At 41.8% G+C, this 18182-nt stretch overlaps 1 protein-coding gene across 8 annotated transcripts in view; it reads left to right on the forward strand.

The window, feature by feature from the left end:
- ACACA (acetyl-CoA carboxylase alpha) overlaps positions 1-18182 on the forward strand; it is a 322008-nt gene that overhangs the window by 100148 nt on the left and 203678 nt on the right. For 6 of the 8 annotated variants that reach the window (XM_056128109.1, XM_056128108.1, XM_056128110.1 and 3 more), the window contains 4 exons: positions 10798-10930; positions 13009-13147; positions 16250-16359; positions 18041-18122. In XM_056128109.1, coding sequence (XP_055984084.1) covers positions 10798-10930; positions 13009-13147; positions 16250-16359; positions 18041-18122 — 464 coding nt within the window. Of the gene's footprint in view, positions 1-2810; positions 2898-5723; positions 5813-10797; positions 10931-13008; positions 13148-16249; positions 16360-18040; positions 18123-18182 lie in introns of those variants that run through there. The other 2 variants (XM_056128115.1, XM_056128114.1) reach the window with 2 other exon arrangements.

Genomic DNA, 18182 nt, shown 5'->3' on the forward strand with positions numbered 1-18182 from the left:
TTATAGTCTCTGAGTCTTGGCCGCTGATGGGATTACACGGCGCCAGGGGGCCAGGTGGTGGGTGTGACCCCCGCCTACTGGAATTTGGAGGATCTGGGTGGAAGATGCTCGACTCCAATTTGAGTAGGCTTGGAGGTCTCGGCCCCGGAACCCGCGTGGCATTGTCCCTCTGCCAGTACCTTCATGTGTGCGGAGAGTGGTCTCAGCATGGTGGTGGCTGGTCCCGGAGGTCTTCGGCTGCCGTAGCCCTGGTCGGGGCGGGGAGGAAAGCTCAACCCGCTCCCCTCCAAGGGACTCCGGGAAGGAACACCCAGGCGCGGGGGCAGAGACTGCACTTTTCTCGTCCGGGGTCTGGATTTTATAGTCTCTGAATCTTGGCCGCTGATGGGATTACACGGCGCCAGGGGGCCAGGTGGTGGGTGTGACCCCCGCCTACTGGAATTTGGAGGATCTGGGTGGAAGATGCTCGACTCCAATTCGAGTAGGCTTGGAGGTCTCGGCCCCGGAACCCGCGTGGCATTGTCCCTCTGCCAGTACCTTCATGTGTGCGGAGAGTGGTCTCAGCATGGTGGTGGCTGGTCCCGGAGGTCTTCGGCTGCCGTAGCCCTGGTCGGGGCGGGGAGGAAAGCTCAACCCGCTCCCCTCCAAGGGACTCCGGGAAGGAACACCCAGGCGCGGGGGCAGAGACTGCACTTTTCTCGTCCGGGATCTGGATTTTATAGTCTCTGAGTCTTGGCCGCTGATGGGATTACACGGCGCCAGGGGGCCAGGTGGTGGGTGTTATTACCTCATTCCTACTTTGGACAAACTTGCAGGCTATCCGAATGTAGCTTGCCCACAGGGCAGAGTCTGGCAAACTCCCCGTGGCCTACCAAATATGCCAAATACCAGTAACAATGATGGGTCTCATTCTCCTAAAGAGCCGTGAATATAATCTCAGGGCTAGGATGAAAGAGACGTTACTGGGGCCTGCTCGAGGCAATCGACGATTAACAGGATGATGAAATGATGAAATGAAATTCACTGTTGCACTGTAGCACTGTCCTCCCATTGTTCATCAATTTGCTCGAACGGGCACCAGTAACGTCTCCGTTGTGAGACTTGTTACTGTTTTTGGCATATCGAATATGCCACGGGAAGCTTGCCAGGCTCTGCCATGCTGGCGGGATGCTCTCAGTAGCTTGCTGGGCTCTCGAGAAGGATGGAGGAATCGAACCCAGGTCGGCTGCATGCAAGGCAAACACTCTACCTGCTGTGCTATCACTCCAGCCCATGAAATACTCAGAATAGACAAATTTTTAATATAATGCCAGAAAGTAGCAATAGCTTACGTCTGGAGAAGAGTTTGGGGAAAATAGGTAGCTACTGCTACTGGGTGTAGAGTTTCTTTGGAGAATAATGAAAATGTTCTAAATTGATTGTAATGATGGTTCGCAATATGTGACTATACTAAAATCATTAAATTTTTAAATGTGTGAAACCTTTGGTATGTGAAGTTCATCTCAATAAATTTGTTAGAAAGATTTAAATGAATTTTCCCAGGCTGCAGGCAATAAATTAACATACAGAAGTCAGTTGTATTTTTATATATTCAATAAAGAACGAAATTAACATTTTATTTAGTGGCATAAAGAGAAAAAAACAACAAATCTTAGGAATTTTACCAAAAAGGCTTAAAATTTGTTAATGGAAGATAATAGAACATAAATAGCATTTTTTGAAATAGTCAAAACATGAAATCAACCTGAATGCCTATTAGATAACTGAAAAAAGATGGAATACCACTCTGCTGTTAAAAATAGATGAAGTTCTGCCATTTTGGACAAAATGATGGAACCTGAGGTAATTATGCTAAGTGAAATAGGTTGTGGAAGAATTTACCTGCTGTTGTCACTTTTATGTGGAATATAGATAATCAAGGCCAAGAACAACAAAACTATTTGACTCCATGAAAATCATGGGAGGGAAAAGAGGGTGGGTGGTAGGAAGGAGTAGATGGTGTCTTCCTATTAGTGGGAAGGCACTCGAACTTTGGTGATGGTTGTGGGGAATTCTATGCACATACAGAGATGTTAAGCTAAAATAAAACACGAAATAGTAAAAAAAAGAAACCATTGAATAGGGGAAAAAAAAGGAGGGGCCAGGGATGTGGCTCAAGTGGAAGAGTAGATGCAGTTCCCTGGGCTTGATCCCTGGCATACCAGTGACTCTTGCACTCCACTGCTAACAGCAGCAAAGTAGAACAACACTGTTGAAAGAAATTAAAATTCAAATAAATGGATAGACAGTAAATGGTCAAAAATTAAAAATATATGTGTGCGTGTGTATATATATATGTGTGTGTGTGTATATATATGTATTTATATATATATAGTCAAGATGACAATTTCCCCTTGGTCTGTAAATTCATAATCCATATCAGAATCCCAGTAGTTTTTTTTGGTGGGGTGGGGAGAGTGGGTAGACTTGCTGATCTTTACTTGGAAACCAAAATGACTTACTTTAGATGAAAGAGATTTGGGAAGAGAGAGCCAAGTTGGGAGACGTCTACTACCTAACTTGAAAATCTGCTATAAAACCATAGTGGCAGTGGCAGTGCCTGAGGACAGGCATATAGATCAGTGGAATGAATTTAGAGTTCACAACTAAATCTTTTTATCTGTGGTCAGTGGATTTTCATGATCAGCAGAGATGCATCCTTGGAGCCTAGATTTCTGCTTGGAAAGGCTCCAGCGTAACCCAGCCTCTCACAGTGTACTGCAGCGTAACTCAGACTGCATTGCAATCAAGCCTGCTAATGCATCACTGTCTTCGGGATAAGCTGCTACGTCATCCTTGGTGCCTGGCATGTTACAATGCTGGGAGCAGTGTGGGCTTCTAGTTGGATTTTGTGCCAGGTATGTGTCTACCTTGGACACTTTCTATTCGTGATAGATTAAAATGGGAATGCTTTGAATTTGGAGGAATGAATGTGGCTTTTTTCTTTTTACTTCTCGTCTTCTAATGTTGCAGAAGGGTTGTGAGCCGCATCTTAAAAAGATTCGAAAGTAGCTTTGTTTTTGGATCTGGGTTTTGCTGTGCTTGTGTTTGGTCGTTTGGGATAGATTCCTTTGGTGAAAGCACGAACTCAGTTATTGCTTGTACCTAGGTTTTTGGGTATTTTTCAGATACAGTTGAGTAGGAAATCTTCTGTACTTCATATGCAATGCTTTGTTTGCTTTTTGATTGTTGAATTTCTATAGGGAGGCAGAGTGATTTTTTTTTTCATTTATTTTTGAGACTTGCCAGCACCTGGAGATACTCAGATGTATGTAAAATTGAATTGTTTCTACCTCTGTGGTTACGGGAACATTTGATTAAAGGCCCTAGTTCTCCATTTTTTGAGACATGTTAGTTTGAAAAGCTGATAGGTAGACTCCTGTATCAGCTTTGCTCCTTACTGGAAGATGTAAACTGGAATATCTGGCTTTGCCATAGTTAAAGGATGATGCAAACTAGAACAGACCAGAAAACTTCCATCTTTTATATAACTGGTGATCATGTTGTGGCTTGATTATTTTCATGTTGGGGCACATAAATGTCCTTAAACGTCCAGGTTTGTTTGTTTTAATCTTTCATCTTCTGTTTGTTCTTTATCTGTGCTCCAGGTCATTTGTGTGCTTCTGTTCTAGAGGTTTTTTTTTTTTTTTCCTGATTGTCATCAGATTATTAACTATTCCTGCCCAGCATTTTCATGTAAAGGATAATTCTTTTATTTTTATTGATATATTTTCTTTTTTATTTTGGGGGAGGCTATATGTGGTGGTGCTCAGGACTTATTCCTTGCTCTACACTCAGGGATCACTCCTAGTGGGCTCCAGGGACCATATGGGGTGTAGGGGATTGAACCTGGGTTGGTCATTTGCAAGGCAAGTACCTCTCCAGCACCACTAATTTTTTAATTATTAAGGAAAATTTTTTTCTTCCTTTTTTTTTTTAATGTTAACACGGTTACCAGGAGGCACACACACGTTTGGTTGTGGTGCTTGCTAGGGTCACTTCTCTGGTTCCTGTGCTTGCTCTGTCAGCTGTAGAGCTCACTAGGGTTGTGCTCCTTTAGTTGCATTTGTGCACATTTGGGTTGTCATGTCCACCTAGGGTTGCTGTGGTGTTCACACACATTTGGTGTGGGTTACACGTCTGGTTGTGGTGCTCACACTCTTTATAGTAGTAGTGCTTGCTGGGGCTTGCTGGGGTTTGTACACTTTCATTTATGGTGCTTGCACACAACTGATAGTGTTGTGCCACAGATCACACACTCTGTTGTTGCACCAGAGGTCCAAGAGAGAGCCACCAGGACCACTCTTGCTCTATGTCAGTGGTACTGGGATTGAACTCATGGACTGCCATTTGCAAGACATGTACTTTTTTTTTTTTTTTGCCACACCCAGCAGTGTTTAGGGCTTAGTTCTTGCTCTGCACTCAGGGATCACTCCTGGGGTGCTGGGGGTTGAACCTGGGTTGACTGTGTGACTGTGCAGTGCAAGCACCCTCCCCACTGTACTATCTTTCCATCCCCCTGCATGCATGTCCTTTTCCTCCCTGGTCTCCTGGAGTGATTTATCTATAGTACATAAATTATGTTGCATATAACCCTGCCCAGTTATGCCACTCCTGAGGCCTTGTTTCTATTTCTTGTGGTTCTATTATTCTGTTAGTCTTTTTCTCCATTATAAGGTAGCAATGTCATGAAATCTAAAGCGAGCTGTGTTACTATATAGCCGTCACCCATTCTTCCTTTTTCAAATATAGGGGTCACTCTCAGCAGCATTTAGGTAGCCTCGGGCAGTTTGGTGCTCCAGAGTTACCAGGGTTACATTGGTAGTGCTTGGTGGTGGTTAAGGGACCACATGACATGAGGCCTCAGAACCAGGCACATGGCAGCCATGTACTCTTCCTCTTGGGCTATTTTCCTGACTCTGTGTGGTTAAGTGACGTGCCTCAGTCTTTCAAGGCTGGATTTTTCTTCCCTACTTAGAATGAGTTAGATCATTGAGTCTAAATATTTCTGTGAGCTCCCTTTCTTTCCGAGGGTTGTATCTAACATATGTCTATAACCCATTTGTGGCTGCTCTTTTTTTTTTCCCCTGTGTGCTTTCTTCACTGTTTGACCTGCTTTATCCCTTTGACAGTCTGATAGTATTACATTTGTTTTGATTGGATTTCAGAAACTACCTGTTCAGACTGTGCGGTCCACCTCCCTCTGAATTTCATGATTCCAATTATTTTCTTAGTGAGTTGTCCTAGTAAACTTTCTTCTTGCCCCAGGCCCACACTGTCATGTGCTCCTCCTGGCAGCTGGGAGAGGCTGGGGGAGCGTCTCTCTCATGTCAGAAGAAAGTGACCCTGGCTGAAACCTGTTTGTTGCCAGTATTGCCGCACTAGGAAGCTAGGATTCCTTTTCTAGTTATACAAGCTGTGATAGTTCTCTCTTCTTTCAGTATCCGCAGGGAATCAGTTAATTCTGTGCTCGAGCTGAGTGCAAGGGAAACTAGAACAAAGACGAAAGGTGGATGAATGTGGAAATTGGGGACAGGATTCACAAAAGTAGTTTGAGGCTACTAGGAATACTCTAGTCTGACTGAAGAAGAGCCAAGAAGTATCAGAAAGCATAGTATCTCTTGTCCTCCTGGGTTTTAAGCAGCTACAACAGGAGAACGAGCTTGTGCTTATGTGGCCAAAATCTGAAGAAAATACTTCCATTCTCTTGCCATCCTGAGATGGAGGGTTCTACAGACCAATATGAGGAGATGATTTATTACATGCTTCAAAGGTAAGTTTCAGGCTGCTGTATTCGGGCAATGGAGAACCTGATACTAATGGACACTTTTTTTTTGGTGATGATTTTCTTTTTTTATCTCTGCCGCCATTTTCAAAAGGAAATGAATAAAAACCATCGTTTTTGCTCTGAGCTTTTAGATATCAGAATTCTGAAGTTCAGAACTCAAACTGAAGATAGGTCAGCCTCTCGTGTGATTTTATAGCTAAGTTAAAAACAAACACCCTTTTGTGTTAAGGGATCTCACTCAGCTTGTGCCAGTTAACTGTGAATTTGGCTGTTTTTGTTTTTTGTTTTCCAAAACTCCCTTCAACATGAGGCTAGAGGCTCTCTTTTCACTACAGTTGAAGAAAGTTTTGCAGAGAATTTTTTTGGGATATGTCTCTGGGGACAGAAATAGTACCTGCTTCCATTGTCTAGTTTGTGACTTTGGGTGGCCAGACTAGAGTTGAAGGGGGTGCAGAGTTCTCTCACCCCAAGATAAGACTGAGGAGCTTTTTAAATCCTTTAGTGGGTTTAAAAACCTCTCCAACAGAGAACTGATTTAAACTTGAGTGATTTGCTTGATGGTAGTCATTAAATTTCCTGTGTTATCCTCTGATTCTCCCCCACCCCCACCCCCACCCCCAGTCTGGAGTTTTATTTTGAAAAAGCAAGCAAACAAAATATTCAAAAAGTTGAAAATTGAACTGGATCTTGATTAAAAGGACTGGAGTGATAGCACAGAGCGTAGGGCGTTTGCCTTGCACGTGGTCGACCCGGGTTCGAGTCCTCTGTCCCTCCCAGAGAGCCGAACAAGCTACTGAGAGTATCCCGCCCACACGGCAGAGCCTGGCAAGCTCCCCATGGCATATTCGATATACCAAACACAGTAACAACAAGTCTCAAAATGGAGACGTTATTGATGCCTGCTTGAGCAAATCCATGAACAATGGGAGGACAGTGCTACAGTGCTTGGTTAAAAAAATAAACAATAGAAAAGAACTACCCCCACCCGCCATCTACGTTGTCAGAATTTGTCTTTTACATGCCTGCTGTAGAGGAAAACTGGGGTGGGGGGAAAGGAAACTGGGGACACTGGTGGTGGGAAATGTATGCTGGTGTAGAACGGGTGTTGCAACATTGTATGACCGAAACCTAATCATGAACAACTTTGTAGTTGTGTATCTCATGGTGATTTAATTTTTAAAAAATTGTCTTTTACAACAGTAACTTCCCCCCCCCTTTTTTCTTTTCACTTGAACTCTTCTACCCTTTGGGGAGACAATCAAGTGAAACCTCTACTGAGAATCAAATATGTAAAAAGCAATCAATATGTACTATATACTCAAATACATGATAAATATATATATGGTAAACGACTTATATGACTTTTATATGACCATATTGTATGCGATTAGCATGTTTTATTTATATTTATGTGTAGAAAACAAAGTTTACATATATGAAAAACGAACATGTATTTATACCTCTCTTCATAATAATGCATAAAGTTTTGTTTGGAAATAGAGCAGATTTTTTTTTCCTTTTTTAATTCCCCCTCCCTCCATTGTTGATGTTATAGGGGTGAATGTGGTCACACCCCTTGGCAATAGTGCTTGTTGAAGGTGTCACATGAGGTTGTGGTTGCACACTCTGCCATGGTGCTGGTGTGGTTTGCAATCCTTTAGTTGCATTTCTCCCCGTGCCCCCACGCCCCCTCCAGGAGGCATGGTATTCCTCCTGCAAGCAGCTTAATTTTGGACAGTCATTTTGGGAATTTCGTTTTTCTGATTTGGGTCCTCTTTTGCATCTCGTCTTTTTCTTGGGTTACTCCACTCGTTTGGAAGCCAGCATTCTCACATCTTCCTCATAAAAGGTAGGCAAGAGGTGAAGATTTTGAGATCTAGTTTATGTCTGGATATTAATGTGGTGCCTCACTTTTGGATAAGGTTCTTATCCAAAAGTTTGTTTTGTTTGGGGGCCATTCCCGGCCATGCGTAGGGCTGACTCCTGGTTGGGTACTTGCTCAGGGGTTGTTCCTGACAGTGTTTAGAGGATCCTACTGTGCTGAGGATAGAATCGTGGCTATCCTGCATGCCAAGCATATATCCCAGCCCTTTGAACTCTTTCCCTGGCCCAGTATAGATCCTCCCCTCCTCCTTCTTCTTTAGATTATTTTTTCACTTTTTTTTTTTTTACTGATTGAAGTTCTGTGATTTATAATACTGTTAATTACGGTTTCCTGTGCCCATCTTTCCAACACCACAACTCTCACAGTGTGCCCATTTCTCCTTCCCAAGGACCTCAACACTTTTTCCTTTTAGACACCTTCCACCCCCACAGACAGACTCAGTTATGTTTTATCAGTTTTCCTATTGTGTTGTCTTTGGCCTGTTGGTGCTACTCTTACTTAGATTTTAAATGATATTTTGAGTATCCATTTTGTTTTAGTTTTGGGGCCACACCTGGAGGTGCTCAGGGCTTACTTTTGACTCTGTGCTCAGGGATCCCTCCTGGTAGTACTCAGGGGAGCAAATGGAGGTGTTAGGGATCAAATCGAGGTTAGTTATGTGCAAAGCCAAGCTCCCTACCCACTGTATTCTTGCTCTGGCCCCATAAATCACTGATTAAATCTCAGGACCTTCCCCTCTTAAGTTTTCTTTTGTTTTTGGGTCACACCCAGTGGTGCTCAGGTCTTACACCTGGCTCTGCATCTTAGAAGGTTCCCAGTATACTAAATATCTACAACCCGTTCCCTCCTTAATTTTTTTCAGTCAGACTTTGGAGCTCCAGCAGTAGGCTTAGAAGACTGGAGTACATGCTCTACATATGGAAGCCCTCGGTTCCAAGTCTGGCACTGCATAGTCCAGCCACCAACTTCTCCTCCTACCTGCAAAGATAAAAATAGACTTTTCTTTCCTACACGTGTGGTTCCTATTAATTCTGGGTTTATATTAACTACCTCTTCAAACCCCTCCACTCCCCCCACCCCCACATCTAAATCACTGAAAACTGATCTCTGTGTGAAGTGATTTTTTTTTTAACTTCGGGCATATAAAATTATGTAATAGTCCCTATGAGGCTAGTGTGGCAATGTGTGTTATTTTGTTATTTAGTAAAAAAACCATGTTGAGTGGCAGGCACTATAGCCCATTGCTAGAACTGACTTTGCATGTGTGAGGTTTGATTCCTTGGCAAGCCTCCTCCTCCCCATGTAGAAATAAAAACCTATACCTAAAATTTTTATTTTATAATTTATATATAATATTTTTGGACTTGTCACATGTAAATACTTGATGATTTCCTATTTCTCATACTTTATCTGCAGACCCCTTTTTAAATATAAATGATCATATCACTTCTAGATAGTTTTTTTCCTTGTAATCTTTTTTCTTTTTTTTCTTGTAATGTTAATGCCTCTAATTTATCTTTTTTTGTACTTCCAAGGAAATCTGACATAGTTTCATATTTATGTATTTTATTTTTTATTTAATTTTTTTTAATTGAATCACTGTGAGATACAGTTACAAAGCTTTCATGATTCAGTTTCAGTCATACAATGATCAACTCCCTATCCCTCCACCAGCGCACATTTTCCACCACTGATGTTCCAAGTATCCCTCCTGCCACCCCCCACCCCATCCCACCCCCTGCCTCTGTGGCAGGCACTTGCGTTCTTACTCTCTGCTTTTGGGCATCACGGTTTGCAATACAGATACTGAAAGGCCATCATGTTTGCTCCTTAGTCTACTTGTAGCACACATCTCCCATTTTGAAACAACTTTCTGTGAGTACCTGGGGCAAACCCGATTTGGTCATGGGCTGACTTTTAGAAGTTATTTATTTTTATTTTGGGGGCTTCTCCTGGACATGCTCATGTTTACCCTCTGCTCTGCACTCAGAAATTAGTTTTGGAACCATATAGGATGCCAGGGTTGAATCAGCTGCATGCAAGGCAAATGCCCTACCTGCTGTACTATTGCTCTGGCCTGGGATAACTTTTTGGAGAAATAAGTTTCCTATTCTTGCTTTGATATTCTACTATTTAGATTACTTTGGTTAGCAATTTTTCATTCATGAGTAAAATGGATCCAGAATTTTCCCTGCATGTAACGTTTTTCTTAGCTTTGATATGAATTTTACTCTGAGAAATTTAATTTCTTTTTTTTGTTGCCTAGAACCTTGGCAGTCTGTCAGCCCTGAAAGTTAGGTGTAATAATATATTATTTATTTACTTTGGGTTTCGTGTCACACTTGGTGGTGCTCAGGGATCACTCCTGACAGTGCTTGGGGCACCATATGGGATGCCAGGGATTGAATTTGGGTTGGCCACAGCCAAGTGCAAGGCTAGTACCCTATCTGTACTATCATTCTGGCCCTAGAATCAGTTATTTAGATCTGTCTGAACCAGGTTTTTACTTTGTGGGAAATTTTTTATTCTTTTTAATTTGAAAAGACAAATTACTGCATTGTCAAGGTTAGCAGGCAGGAAGTAGAAAAGAAGAAAATGGATTAAAATAGGTGTCTGTTAAGACACATATAAAAAAATCTTCTTTATATTCATTAACTCATTTAATTCCCAGCACACATTTCCAGAGCTGAGCTGGGGGCGGGAGATGGTCTTCAGTCAGAGTTGAGTCAAAGAAAGAAAAACTGTGAAAAGTATTATAAAGGGCATTTAATTGGTAAGTATTGGTTACTTAGATTTTAGAAAATAAAATGTCAAAAAAAAGAGGGGCAGATAGCACAGGGGTTAAGATGCAAGCATGCAGTGGCCCAAATAAGACCTGCCACCACTACATCCTGTGCCCTTGTATTGAACTGTGGACCTCCTGAGTACTACCTTGCCCTCTGCAATCCCTGCCAAAAGGACAAAAGAAAGGGATGCTAACTGAGATAATTCATTCACACTTACAGGCAAGAGTGATCACTTCATAGCATTGAAAGAACAAAAGGAAAAGGTAGACTTTCATGTTTTTTTTTGTTTGTTTTTATAGGTCCAGCATGTCTGGCTTGCATCTAGTAAAACAAGGTCGAGACCGAAAGAAAATAGACTCACAAAGAGATTTCACTGTAGCTTCTCCAGCAGAATTTGTTACCCGTTTTGGAGGAAATAAAGTGATTGAAAAGGTAAGTGATAACTTGCTGCATTGTTTTTTTTCAAAAGTAAAAGTAAAGTAAAGTAAAGGCCCTCCCGTTGATCATCGATTTGCTCGAGCAGGCCCAGTAACGTCTCCATTGGAGACTTTGTTGTTACTGTGTCTGGCATATCGAATACGTCACGGGGAGCTTGCCAGGCTCTGCCGTGCGGGCGAGATACTCTCGGTAGCTTGCTGGGCTCTCCGAGAGGGGCGGAGGAATCGAACTCGGGTCGGCCATGTTGGCTGTGTGCAAGGCAAACGCCCTACCGCTGTGCTATATCAAACCAACCAAAAGTACATGAGATTAATGCCTATTTATCTAAATTTGCTTAAAATTGATATCTAGTTTCTTGAAGATTTTTGCCTTGTCGTTTGCTGTTTGCCTGGAATCCATTTAATTAATTTTATCTTCTTAAAGTAGACCCGGCTAATTATGAAGACAAAGAAAAACTTATAAAAATCTTTTGAAAGTTCTTGTAGTTTACAAGGTGGGGCTGCACTGATAGCAGAGTGTATGAAAAACTGTTTGGCTGTGGGGCTGGTTGGGAGATAATAAACCAGAGCATTGGATTGAGAAATATAGCAGTAGAGAGAGTTTCAGAACAGAAGGCTTACGCAGGTAGACAGTAGTGACTTACCGGCTTCCACCAGCTGCTCTGGATGTTCAGAGGAAATTTACCACATGAAATACTTAAAGAGATTACTACAGGTGTTTTGAAATGTTTTGAGTAATTCTGTGTCACTTTTGGCTAAACCGTGACCAAGCTGAGAAGATGACTTGGTTGAAATAGTTTGGAGTGGTTAAAAGATTTAAGAATGGGGTCCTGCATTCTCACTTCTAAATGTATTGCTTCAGTAGTGTTCTGTTAGTCTAACAAAAAAGATGGATCATATGCCAGGTAGCCTGTGCTATCTTGGGGGGATGATTGAAAGACAGATAAGGAGATGAAATGTTTGTTTGCAGAGAAGTCTCAGGATTATTGGTTTTTTACTTTTCTTGTGACCATTCTTTCTAAGGCAGGTTTTTCTGAACCAGGTTTTTACTTTGTGGGAAGGGTTTTTTTTTTTTTTTTTTTTTTTTTTTTTTTTGGTGCCACCCAGGCAATGCTCTAAGGTTATTTCCAGCATGTTGTTCAGGGATGGCTCTTTATGGTACTTAGAGGACTAGGGAATTGGGGATCAAACTTAGATCTCCATGTAGCAAATGCTTTCTTTATAATTTTAAGGGATTTGAGCTTCAGCATTTTGTAGACAGGTCATGGTAGGTGCCAGAGTCTGTATACGTATCTAGACACTGTGCTTTGTTTCACTATAGTAGGGAATAGTGTTTGACAGCATATGACATAGCTTTCCCTCATTTCTGATGTGCATCATCGTTGTGAAATTTGTCCTTATTGTTCCTTAGTAATAAGTATGGTAGAATAGTTCACAAGTTCACAGAATTTCAGGACAGATGAAGGGAGTCAGGAAGTAGCTCAGTGATCAGGGGTGCATACCTGTCATGTGCTGGGGTCAAGTGCAAACCTTGTCTCATGTGACCTCCACAAGCATCACTGGGTGGTCACCCAGAATCTCAAGGCTTCGGTATCACCATATCTTTTGACCCTAGCATTAAATCATCAAGCCCAAATGTCTGGAAGTGGTTCCCAGGTCCCATTCTTGGAGGTCTCTTCCCCAAAAGAAAAAGAGAGGCTAGAGCAGTAGTACAGTAGTTAGGGTGTTTGCCTTGCCTGGGTTCAATCCCCAACATCCCATTTGTTCCCCTGAGCCCACCAGTAGACCCTGAGCACAGAGCCAGAAGTAAGCCCTGAGCACAGCTGGGTGTGGCCCCAAAGCAAAACAAAACAAAAAAGGAGGTGAAGTTAAAAAGAGGTAAGTTTTAGCTGGCAGATGTTAGTTTTCTTAAAAAATAATCTTTGTCATGCTGGTCCCTAACTCCCTAAACCAGCAACACAAATTCCTGTTTGAAAATTGGACAGTTTTCAGAGAAAGACCTGAAGTCATCTTTTTTCCCCTTCATCATTGTCTTCTCTGCTTTCTGCTCCAATTCCCTTCCCTCAATTTCAGGTTCTTATTGCCAACAATGGCATAGCAGCAGTGAAATGCATGCGGTCTATCCGTCGATGGTCTTATGAAATGTTTAGAAACGAACGTGCAATTCGATTTGTTGTCATGGTAACACCTGAAGACCTTAAAGCCAATGCAGGTAAGTTATTAGCATCAAAAGGGCAAATCGATGAACAAACGGGATGACAGTGCTACAGACAGTGCATGGTCCCTGATTGGGAAACACTGCTATAACTGTTAGCTATCAATAAAGGAACTGGAGAGCTAGTACAGTGGATAAAGCACTTGCCTTGCACACATTAGACTCTGATTCAGTCCCCAGCACTCCGTAACTATAACTTTGAGCACTGCCAGGAATGATCCCTGAGTAGAGCCAGGGGTAAGCCTGAGTAAATTCTCAGGAGAGCATTTGGTACTGGGGATTGAACTCAGGGCTCCTAGATGCTCTGTGTTGTTGTTTGTTTATTTGTTTGCTTTGGGGCCACACCCAACTGAGTCTTGCTTTTTTAAAATCTATAAAAGAATAATAAATCATATCCTGTGTAGGACAATGTGAAGATAAAATTTCTATAATGAATGTAAACTACCTCACCCAATTTCTTTTTTATTCCTATATATTTTCTCTCTCTCTCTCTCTTTCTCTTTCTCTTTCTCTCCCTCTCCCACTCTCTCTCCCCCTCCTCCCCTCTCCCTTTCTTCCTCCCTCCATCTCTATGTGTCTCTAGGTTGGGAGTTGGGGGGACGTGGCCCGAGAAATCTGTGATCAGAGCTTATTTATGGTTCTGTGTTCAGGAATCACTCCTGGCAGGCTCAAGGGACCATACTTGGAATTAAACCCAGATTGGCCAAGTGCAAGGCAAGCACCCAATCTCTGTACTGTCTCTTTGGCTTCCCTATCCATTTCTTCCAGGTGCTTTTATTCATTTATTCAGTGAACCTGGAGACCCACAGGTGAGTATGATATCCTGTTCTAGGAAGCAAATAATTTCAAGAGTTAAGTGCTCTTGTAACACATGAAAAGGTAGAGTGAGAAAACAGAGGTAGGACTTCGGACTTCTTTATTATTTGGGGGGTGGGGATTGGGCCACTCCAGCAGGTGCTTATTCTTGGCTCAGTGGTCTGGGGGTTACTCCTGGGAGTGCTTGGGAGACCATATAATGTACTAAGAATCAAGCGAGGGTCACCTGCATGCAAGGCCAGTTTCTCCTGTATGATCTCTCTGATTCCTTAGATAGGACATCTCTTTTTTTTTTTTTTTTGCGGGGTGAGGGGAGGTGCTGAACACCGTGATATTCTGAACACCTCGATATTCAGAAGTTACTTCTGGCTCTGGACTCAGGAATTACTCCTGATGGTGCTTGGGGAACCATATGAGATGCTGGGGATCAAACCCCAGTCGACTGCATGCAAGGATAATGTCCTACCTGCTGTATTTTTCCTCTGACCCCCTAAATAGAACATCTTAGCTCTGTTGCCTCTTGGGGGCAAGGATAACAAAACTTTCTGCAAGAGGTTATTCCTAACCAAGAATGAGTAAGATTTAGTTAAACACTTAGGGAAAGAAAAGCTTGTTGTTCTAAGCAGGAAGAGCAAGTGTATGCAGATATATGAAGCTGTGACAGTAGTTTTCTGGAAACTTGCTGGTGACTTGGTAAAAGTATAAGATGAGATCTAGTATATGTGAAGAAGGGAGAGTTTATCCACAGTGTATTATTAAATTGGTTAGCATTAATTTATTTTCTCAGAGGTATGGATCATGAATGGTTCACTATAAAATTATGATATCCTGCCATATAGTACATTTAATAATTAGCATGTTATTTCCTTTTTATAATCAAATACAATATTTTCATTGTTTTGTTTTGGGGTCACTCCTGGTGATGTTTGGTCTTAGTTCTATGTTTGGGAGTCATTTTCTTATTTTTGAGCCACTTCCAGTGGTACTCAGGGCTTACTCCTAGCTCTGTGCTCTTGACTCATATGGGATGGCAGGGATTGAACCCAGGTCTGCCATCTGCAAGGAAAGTGCCCTACTTGCCAGTAGGAGTATACTGCTGGAGTATACCACTCCAACTTATGTGTCATTCTTGGAGGTACTTGGAGGTCACTTGGTTCTTGGGGAACCATGTCCTGGGAAGCTTAGTTTGAGTTGATTTTTTTTTTTTTAAGACGGTCTTAAAAACTTTTAAAATTAAGAGGAAAGTGGCTTGGGGATGTGGCTCAGTGATAGAAAAATGTCTCTCATGGGTGAGGCCCTGAGTTTGAGCCCAGTAATTTATATGTATCTCTTCCCACACTCTCCCACAACTCAGGAGTGGTTGCCCTGGAATCCTCGCTACTTCCACCCAGTAATCTTAGGTGTGACCCCGTATTGAAAAAAGATATCCTTAAATAGGATGATTGGAGGTGAACTTTAACTGCCCTATTATGTATTTTCTAATCAGTTAGGTATCAGTGATGCTTGTCTTGTAAAGGATTGTTGATGAGATAATATGTAATCAGTGTGCTTAGGGCTGTAACAGTATTACAGGACATAAGGCATTTCCCTTGCACATGGTCAGCCTAGGTTTGATCAAGCCCTCCAGAAGTAATCTCTGTGTGCAGAACCAGGAGTAACCCCTGAGCACACCCCACCCCCCAAAAAAGACCTTGTGCACCTAGCTATTGCCAGGATAGGAAGCGAGAAAGAGAAAGATGTCAGGTAATGAATTTGAAATGTCAGGTAATGAATTTGAAAGGAAATACAAAGCAAAAAAAATGTAAGGAAGTGAAGAAGTTATCTTTTAAAGGTCTCAAACTATCTTTACTATTCCAGGTAAGTCCATTTAGCAAATTTCAGTTAGTTAAGTCTATCTGACTTCCTAACCCTAGGAAAAGGATTCTCTGAGTGTAGTTCAAGTTAAAGGGTTTCAGGAGTAGAACTTTTTCCTGTATTAAGATCATCATACATGTCCTCTGTGCGGGCACCTCATCCTTTTATATACAGGGACCATAAACACCACAAACCTCACATAGTGATGGGAGAGTATAGGAGCTTCTGTTTTGGTATAGGAGCTTCTGACAGGTTAGGGTAGGGACATCAAAGTCTGTGATTTAAACCTCTGACTAAATGGTCCTGGAGGTCACCTCATTTGCAAAGTCCTGTGATTGCCTGGCATGATACTTATCCTTTGCATAGTTTTGTGTGACTTTGTTCTGAGAATAAGGCATGTGTTCACTGTTGACTTGCTTGTGTTTTCAGAATATATCAAGATGGCAGATCACTATGTACCAGTGCCTGGAGGACCCAACAACAACAACTATGCAAATGTGGAATTGATCCTTGATATTGCTAAAAGGATTCCAGTACAAGTAAGAGATGCTGTTGCGTGTTTCAGTCCAAATTCCAAATATAGCCTTCTTAACAGTTAGGTACTAGGGGTTATCCAGAGAAGAAATTTTGACTGAGTATAAAATTTAATATTCATAGTTATATAAAAAGTTTTATCTAAGATTTTAATTAGTATTTCTTAAAAATGGATAAGCTCCTTTATATGGAATAAAGTCAAAAAGAATGATAGAATGACTCAAACATACAAATGGGAGGTTTAGAAGGGTATTACAAAGGTGGTTTATCCTTTCCATCTCTAAACTAATTAAAAGTTTCCTATTGGAAATAGTACTGTAGCACTGTCCTCCCATTGTTCATCGATTTGCTCAAGCAGGCACCAGTAATGTCTCCATTGTGAGACTTGTTACTGTTTTTGACATATAGAATACGCCCAGGGGAGCTTTCCAGACTCTGCCGTGTGGGCGGGATACTCTCAGTAGCTTGCCGGGCTCTCTGAGAGGGATGGAGGAATTGAACCCGGGTCAGCTGCGTGCAAAGCAAACACCCTACCCACTGTGCTATCGCTCCAGCCCTATTGGAAATAGGAATAAAAAAAATAGTATATTCTTTTTTTCTTTAAAAAATTTTTCAGTGTCAGACATTGAACTCAGGTCATGTATTGCAGTTTGTCTCTGAGTCACATCCTGTGCTCAGTGGATTATTCTTAGCCCAAGATGGGGTGCTGTAGAAGTTGGTTTATTCTTCCCTAATACATTATTTTGAAAGCTTAAGATAAGTATCTTAAATCCCAAAGAGAAAAATGCCTTGAGATTTGTATAACAATATAACCACTAGATATAAAGCTAGATTTGGGTGGTCAAAGAAATTCAATTTATGTTTTTTGCTGTTGTTGTTTGTTTTGGATTACACCCAGATGTGATCAGGTCTTACTCCTGGCTCTGCATTGAGGGATCACTTCTGGTGGGGCTCGGAGCACCACCTGGTGCAGGGAATTGAAACTGGGTTGGCCACATGCAAAACAAGCTCTCTACCCTCTATACTATCACTGTGGCACCACAGTTTGAAAAAATAATCTGTATTTCTAGAAAAGGCCTTATGATCTGAATTGAATTTCCTAAAAAATTCAATTCTAGGTACTTATTAATATTAATTCTAGGTACCTATTAATATTAGTTTTAACTGGGTTGTGTTCTCTACAGGGGTTTTGCTCATTGTTTTGGGGCCACACCCAGCCATACCTCAGGGGTTACTCCTGGCTTTGTGCTCAGGGATCACTCCTGCTGGATTTGGGGAACCATATGGAATGTTGGGAATTGAACGTGTGCAAGGCAAGCACCTTACCTTCTGTACTACCACTTCAGCCCCTGCTAATTGTTTTATTATAAGAAATTTTTGAAGAATGGGGTCAAAGCAATAATATAACACATAATGCCAGGGCTTGAACCTGGATCTCTTCTATTCAAAGCATGCACTCTAAAACTTTGACCCAACTCCCTGGCTCATAAAGTATACACTTTTGGTTTTGTTTTTTGGGCTATATGAGCAGTGCTTGGTAGCTCCTGAGCACTGCTGGTGGTGCTCAGGCAACCCCATGGTGATCGAATTCTGAAGGGGGCCTCATCCATGCAGTACTCTACCACTAAGTCACATCTGTGAGCCTTAAACTATAGATTTTAAGGATCAGTCTTTGTTTCCCTGTAGGCAGTGTGGGCTGGCTGGGGTCATGCTTCTGAAAATCCCAAGCTTCCAGAACTTCTTTTGAAGAATGGTATCGCCTTCATGGGTAAGCTTTTCTGACTTACTTGTTTCTGTCTTTCATCAGTTTTGTCTATAATCCATTCTC

Source organism: Sorex fumeus, unplaced genomic scaffold (genome assembly GCF_029834395.1).
Source record: "Sorex fumeus unplaced genomic scaffold, SorFum_2.1 ptg000063l, whole genome shotgun sequence".
NCBI lineage: Eukaryota > Metazoa > Chordata > Mammalia > Eulipotyphla > Soricidae > Sorex > Sorex fumeus.